The sequence below is a fragment of the Charadrius vociferus genome, unplaced genomic scaffold, assembly GCF_000708025.1.
Source record: "Charadrius vociferus isolate BGI_N301 unplaced genomic scaffold, ASM70802v2 scaffold455, whole genome shotgun sequence".
Lineage (NCBI taxonomy): Eukaryota > Metazoa > Chordata > Aves > Charadriiformes > Charadriidae > Charadrius > Charadrius vociferus.
The window spans coordinates 1,566,636-1,574,576 of NW_009648550.1; the positions used below are offsets into that span (position 1 = coordinate 1,566,636).

At 42.0% G+C, this 7,941-nt stretch overlaps 1 protein-coding gene across 1 annotated transcript; it reads left to right on the forward strand.

Annotated features, from left to right (window-relative positions):
- Positions 1-1,220: 1,220 nt before the first annotated feature.
- Positions 1,221-3,903, forward strand: LOC104287315 (toll-like receptor 2). The gene has a single exon (XM_009886001.1). It carries the CDS (start codon positions 1,221-1,223, stop codon positions 3,843-3,845), a length of 2,625 nt encoding a protein of 874 aa, XP_009884303.1. The 3' UTR covers positions 3,846-3,903.
- Positions 3,904-7,941: the final 4,038 nt, after the last annotated feature.

Consider the following 7,941-nt stretch of genomic DNA (forward strand, 5'->3'; position numbering starts at 1 on the left):
GTGTGCGGTGGTGGCGGCAGTGGGTACTGTCGTGGGGGAGCAGCGCCGAGGAGAGCAGGTAAGAGAGGGGTATGGGGGACGGAGAAGGTCGCCGGAGGCACAAATGAGCTATTAGCTGTCTTCCAGCCTTAAATCTGCAATGCTTTTAACGGCCCGGGGGCTCCTTACCCCTGTGGCGCAGCGGCGGCAGGTTATTCCCGCTGGGCGCAAGGCAGGAGGATGGGGGGGGGGCTGGAGGTGGGGTCCTGCCGGCAGCGGAGGGTCCGGGGGACAAAGCTGGGAAGTCATTGGGGCCCCTTTTCTTCAGTTAAATTTGATGGTCCATATCTGGTGGGTGGCAAAGGGGACTGCGGTAATGCCAGGTCGCTCACCTGAAGGTCTGCACCTGCATTTTCAGGTAATAAACACAAGACATAGACCGTAGGTGTCAGGAAACTGGTGACAGACAGACACGGGGCAGGAGAGGAGCTGGGCAGTGATGCTACCAGGCAATGGGAAGTCTCCAAAGACGAATGATGCACTGGCAGTGACCTCTCCTGGTGCAGGCTGCCTCATACAAGCCTCTGATACCATACTTCGAAGCAAACTTAGTCTTTTCCTTACTCTGACAGGCAAGGCTAAATAAATGGGGTCACTGGTAAATTCTTGGCAGAGAGCAAACCACCAAGGGGATGGGATCACAAGAAGATACGTGGTTGCACAGTTCCATGGAGCTCCCCGAGTCATTACTCTTGAACATGCCACTTAAATGGCAGAACACGTTTTGGAGGGGTCAGACTTACCCGGTGGTTGGGTGCCAGGATGAGATATGTAAAACCCAAGTCCCAGGCAGCGTTTACGAAAGCGCATTTCAGATTATGCAATGGAAAGATGCTATTGCAAAGGCTGCTCGCTACCTGCCTAGGGGAGAAGAAGGGGGGGGCGGGGGGGGAAAGGAATGGAGGGGAAAAAAAGAAAATAATAATTCAGACTTTATCTACAATGATCTGAAATGAATAGTGCTCTCCCTCAAATCGTTCTCCGATACCATCTTTTATCATTGCCTCTTGAAAATAATAATGAAGCAAGATGTATTTTTTTAATCAAGATAAAAAGGGATTCATAGATACAACTAATGAAACAATTTCTATACTTGCAAGTAAACTAGGATTATTTTTTTAAGGGTATTCATTAAAATAGGGCATATTATAATGATGTATTTTACATTTCTTTTCTCCAGGATGAAGATCCTTATTGGAAGCCTTCATTTCTACTTCATTTCTTTCTTATTCAGTAGAGCAAACGGATTCCTAACTCGGAGAACACGTACAGCCTATACCTTCCCATTTTATAACTACTCCTATTTAAACCTCTCTTCTGTATCAGAAGCACAAGCTCCACTAACAGCAAGATCTCTCAATTTCTCACATAATGTAATTGAAAAAATAACCAAGAGAGACTTGGAAGGTTTTGAGGCGCTGGAAGTTTTAGACCTTTCCTACAATCAAATTAAGGACATTGAACCCGGTGCGTTTGAGAGTCTGCTCAGCCTTACTTCTGTGAATTTATCATTTAACGATAAGAAACTTCTTGTATCAGGTCTTCCACCCCACCTGAAGCTCTCACCTGTGAGCAAAGCCTCAGGGTCTTTGCAGCTTTACAAGTATTTTGACAAATCCTCAGAGGCTGCTTTGGAGCCTTTTGCATCCACTGTGGAGCTGCCACATTCCGGAGGTCCCTCTGTCCTGCAAAATGTTAATCCAAGACTCAGACGAAGTACAGAAAATCTTCTTCGAAGAGCAGAGAAAAACGTAACGGTCCCTCCAGCAGCCACATTAAGGCCTAATTTCTGCGCAGCACCAATAAATGGGATACTTGATCTGTCAAACAGCAAACTCTCCGAGGATGAGCTGATGTTAAAACTGGATCCAGATCTCTGCCAAGCTCAGCTGGACAGTATTTTGGAGCTTAACATTAGTCACAGTGACCTGGAAATGGATCTTCTGTCGCTGTTCACCCTGTTTTTGCCAATGAAAAATGTGTGGTCCATCGATGCCAGTCACAACAAATTAACAATTAACATTCTAGATGTTGAAGCGTTCTGTAACTTCCCATCCAGCAAGCTTTTGTTTTTAAATATTAGCAACAATCCCATAAACAGCTTGGATACGCTGTGTGTCCCTTCAACCATCAAGGTAATCGATTTGTCCTTCACCAACATAAGTCAAATACCCCAAAATTTTGCTAAAAAACTGATTAACTTAGAAAACATGTATGTTCAAGGAAATCACTTCATATATACTGTACATCCGGAACTCACTAACACAGTTCCAAAACTTCCCTCCGGAACCGTACATATTAATGCTATTTCATTTGTCAGGAACCAGGCTGGGACACCCATCGAAAGCCTTCCGAAGAAAGTGAGACACCTGAAAATGTCCAACTGCTCCATTGTAGAACTGCCAGAGTGGTTTGCTGACACAATGAAAGAATTATTATTTTTGGATCTCAGCAGCAACCGAATTTCTGTGCTCCCTGACTTACCTATCTCCCTGCAGCACCTCGACATAAGCAACAGTGATATTAAAATAATACCCCCTAGTTTTAAATCTGTCTCCAACTTAACAATATTTAATATTCAAAATAATAAAATTACGGATATGTATCCTGAGCATTTCCCTTTGACTTTAACAAAATGTGATTTTAGTAAAAATAAGCTGAACATGTTGTCATTAACTGACGCCCTGGAGAGACTCGAATATCTCAATGTTTCTGGAAACCTGATCACCAGACTGGAACCCAGCAGCCGCCCTTCCACCCTCACTAATCTGGACAGTAGTCACAACCTAATTTCAGAACTCCCTGATCACTTTGGGAAATCTCTTCCAATGCTGAAGTATTTTAATTTATCAGGGAATAAGATCTCCTTTCTACAGCGTGGTGCTCTCCCAGCTTCTCTGATTGAGTTAGACATTAGTGACAATGCCATTACGACCATCGTGGAGGACACTTTTGGCCAGTTAACGAGTTTGAGTGTTTTGACTGCTCAAGGTAAACATTTTTTTTGTAACTGTGACTTGTACTGGTTCGTGAATGTCTATATCCACCACCCCCATCTGCAGATAAATGGCAGAGGAAATCTCAGGTGCAGCTTTCCACCAGACAGAAGGGGCTCGTTGGTGGAGAGCAGCAACCTCACGCTTCTGCACTGCTCGCTGGGCATCCAGATGGCTATTACAGCTTGCGTTGCCATGCTGGTTGTTCTGGTGTTAACAGGCTTATGCTGGAGGTTTGATGGGCTGTGGTACGTGAGAATGGGTTGGTACTGGTGTATGGCGAAGAGGAAGCAGTACGAGAAGAGGCCAGAAAACAAGCCCTTTGATGCCTTCATTTCATATAGTGAACAAGATGCAAACTGGACGAAAGAGAATCTACTGGAGAAACTGGAAACCGATGGATTCAAGATATGCTACCATGAGAGGGATTTCAAACCGGGGCATCCCGTACTTGGTAACATTTTTTACTGCATAGAGAACAGCCATAAAGTCCTTTTTGTTCTCTCTCCCAATTTTGTAAACAGCTGCTGGTGTCAGTATGAACTGTATTTTGCTGAACACCGAGTCCTGAATGAAAATCAGGATTCCCTCATCATGATTGTGCTGGAAGACCTCCCGCCCGACAGCGTGCCGCAGAAGTTCAGCAAACTCAGAAAACTGCTGAAAAGAAAAACCTACTTAAAGTGGAGCCCTGAGGAACATAAACGGAAAGTGTTCTGGCATCAGCTAGCAGCTGTCTTAAAAACAACCAACGAACCACTTGTCAGAGCAGAAAACGGATCCGCTCCGGACATGTACGAGATGGAATGAGATACAAGAACGTGTACAGATTATGCCTGGAAAGTCTGCAGTCAAATAAAAGCATTTCTGTGTTTACCTTCTGCAAAGGCTGCTGTGTTGCAATGGGGTTTGTCTTGAATCAGTCCCAGGAGAGGTTACTAACGGGTTTGTAGCGTGCGCGTTATTCCATCTGATAAAAGAATCTGTTATCCAAAGGGCTGAGACATGAGCACTGATAAACAGCCTCTTCTTCCCAGCTGCTTGATTTTCTTCAGCTATTTCCAGCATTTCTTAAAATGCTGCAGATGTCACCTGAAAGGAAGAGCAGCTCAAGTCACACTGCAGGTCCTAACCATCCTTGGGAGATTACTGCAGTGAAAAGCGATGTCACTCAAAGGTAAGGCTGATTCTCAGTCCAGATTCTCAGTTCTAGTACAGCCTTAGATGGGAACATACACTCTCTACATGTAAGAAAAAACGCAAACCATGACAGTACACAGGTAACAGCTTCTTTCTTGTGGTTTAGTGAGAAAAGATTAAAGACTTACTTAATGTAGCCATCTGAGAGATGCAACTGCAAACCCACGCTGCTACGTGATTCAGTTTAAGTAACTGTTGGAAGAGATCAGACTTTAAAATCTTTTGTAAGTACAAATTAACATATACAACCAGACAATCAAAAAAGAGCCAGCTGGGTGTGTCAGTCTACTGTTAAATAACAGGTGTGAGCTTTATTTAAATGCTGTTATCATAAACCTCTGAAAAATAAGCAAGAAAGTTCTGTACATTGTTATTTAGACTTAGGAAAGTTTCACTTGACAAAAATCACACTAACCCACTTTGAATTAATTCAGTGCTACCTCTGCATAGCCTTTGTCATCACCTAGTGCCACTTAATAATTTTATTTCTTGTATTTGAAAAAAATAAAAAAATTCAGCTCATCTAGTTTTCACATTCAAGGAAAATCAACAAACCGTGACAGAAAATAAATACCAGGTGAGAACAAATCATTTAGCACAGCACACAATCTGGACTCGTTCATAAGAGCAAACCTAAATGACTTACCAGGAGAAGACCACAGACCCAGGAACGCAGAATGTCTACATACAACATAAGGGACAGCACGTTTGAAACACACGCTCTGAAAAGGAATTAGCTCTGCTGTGACAAAATAAGACTAATACCATCCTATTTGATGCCAAAAGGGGAAACATTAAATAAACATAAGGAGATACTACATAAGGTATAAGATAAACACAAGGAAACACAACTCTTCTGGAAAAGGGAAAGATGCAGCTGGAGCAGTACATGGTTTTCACACTCCCAGTGCTGCTTCCTAGTAAAAAGGAAAAAACCCACATTGCAGCACGTAGTATGTTTGACTCCTGGAACCAAGATTCAGGGACAGCTTTTGTAATGAATTATTTTTCTAATACTAAATGTAAACCCATTTTAAATAGGAATTGACAATGACCTGGTGTCAGCATGTATTAGCACGTAACAAATGACATTCTAAAGTCAATTTGCCAATACTGATTAAACTTAAGGATACTGAACTTAGTATATCCATGAAGCACAGTGCTTGAAGTTGACAATAACCAAAGAGCTATTCAAATCAAAGAAATCCGCATCAATTGCGCCACAGGACAGAATCAGTGCTCGCAAATCCCAGAAGCGCTTTGAAATTGCCTCCTCTCCCTTTGTCCCACAGTGCTGACTTCTCCAGTTTTCCACCAGTGCAAATTATGAAATGCAGAGTAGGACTTACCCTCCTCTACCATCTCTATTTATGGAGAGGTCTCTGCACTCTGCAAACCCACCTTTCCTCAGCAAGCATGAAGAGTCAGGTACACCGACTGTCATGAAAACAGAATTATTTTCCTGCTCTTTAAATCGCTGGCAGCCAGCTAAATGGTGAAAGAGAGAGCTGGAACCTTTATTTCCTGGTACGTGCAGCACGAGCAGAATTGCTTACCAGCGGTCAGTGGCAGGACCATCTAGGTAATCCTCCATCCACCTGTAGCATTGGTGCAAAAACACTCCTCTTAAATACTTAAAAAAATATTAAAAAAAACCCCCACATTCAAAACAGAAGGCAAAACTAGAAACTGTCCATAGGACTCCACCTTAATCTCTGCAAGACTGTTCTATATTTTAAGATATTACACTGTCTGCCTTCGTGCCGTTTTCATCACAAACATCTCGCGGTGCTCTCTGTGGCCCTGCTTTGCTACCTCATGGAAGAAGGTGAAGAGATAGTGGTGCAGGTAAGCACAACCCTTGCCGTTCAGAAATCCCTTTACCTTTTTATTCCCTGTGCTGCAGGTGGAAGGGTACTGAAGAATATATGGGGGATAATTTTCACAGCTTTCCTAACAAGTGACAAATTATATACCTAAACCACATCTACCACAAAACACCACAAGATACCACAAAATTATTAGGCGCCGATTGTTCTTGACTATCGTCTGTCTTGCATCTTGCCCTCCTCATCTTGTTGAAGCCTTGGCTAAGGCAGACTGGCTCTATGACTTAGAAAAAAAATGCATATACTGCCATATAGAATTCTCTCTAATCTCTAGTCTAAAAAGTTCTAAGGTGGTGCCCAACTGCTGATCATTCTTTAGCAACTTCTTGAGTTTGTGTAGATATTGTTTGAAGTTATTTGGCATTACGAGCTTTCAGTTTTCATATGTAAAGGACAAACAAAACCAAACCCACCACTGCAGGCCAACAGCTGAAAAAGTCAACTCTATCACCATAAAGCAAGATTGATGACTTAAAAAAAAAAAGCAACCTGTGAATTATAAAAATCTTTCAAATACTTTTGTTCCTGTAAACAACCAGAAGCCACTTGGTAGTGAGATCAGCCCCAAGCAATTAGTTGGCTGTTTTTCTAATAAGCTTCCTTATGGTTTCTTCGATGCTGCCCCTTATTTTATGAGATACCCTGATCAAACTGTTAGTAGTACACCTAACACCGTAAATGTAGATTTTCAATAATAAAGCAAAAAAAGTCCTCAGGCCAAACATCGTGACAGCAGCCAAGACCAGCAACTTCAAAAGCAGCTGAAAAGCACAGTGAAAACATACATTGGATAACCTGCTCCACCACGATGGGTTCATCCCGACCCCAGAAATCAAAGATTGCTTTAATTCCCGGAGTACAAAATTTTATCTATATTCCAAAAGGTGGTGGCATTAACTGTCAGGCTCCTGATATTTGTATTACCCACATGAAGTACCCGCTAAAACATCCTATTTTTTTTTCTAAACAGTTCTGTAGCAATGAGGTCCGCAGCGTATGTACAGGCAGTAAGAAAAAGTACAGCATGTGATAACTTTTAGATTTGCCACCCTTCACGAGATGCTTTCTTGTTCTTGTGTTATAGACTGCGCTACCTACAGAGCTACCTTCTCTAAACCATTCAGTATTCACACGTTTACTGCTTACTCTCTTATCCATCTCCTCTCTTCACATACATTTTCCACCTCCTTTGTCCAGCATTCTGCAGCTTCCCCTCTCAATTAGATTGCTGCTTTTTTAACTTTGCAGTCATGCTTTCTTGGTTCTGTGCGCAGCAGAAGGGAGTTCTGATACAGCAAGGAGGCTGAAGGAAAAAAGAAGAGTTATACTTCAGAAGAGTCTAAAACAAGTAATTTTTTGTCATATGGTAACTGATTACTTCAGTTTGTGATACACTTCAAAGAAATCGTACCTGTATATTTTCAAAATCCAATCTCTATTTGCTACATCCATAAGCCTCCCGCAAAACACGGTTATTTAATACAATCGACAACTTAAGTCAGATTTTGTTCCTACTGCAGATTAAAAGGTGTTGCACTTTCCTATCTGACACTATAAACATATTAACACCGTGGTTGTATTAAGAATACAACTGGTACCAGGAGTTAGCAGAAAAGCAGCACTACAAAGTGCTTTGAAGGGATTTCAGTTCTTTTTTCTTAATAATACATCACACAAAGGCAATAAAACCTCCTTCTATTTTGAAGCTGTACCCTTCCTGCTTTACTCCCACATGAATACTCAATGCAAATTACTTTTGTGAATAAGGTACAAAGGATTTAATCTACTGTCATGTGATGAAGTTTAAGTGATCCAAA

What these genes read in the sequence shown, in the direction of transcription:
- LOC104287315 (XM_009886001.1), top strand. Translation starts at nt 1,221, where the DNA reads ATGAAGATCCTTATTGGAAGCCTTCATTTCTACTTCATTTCTTTCTTA.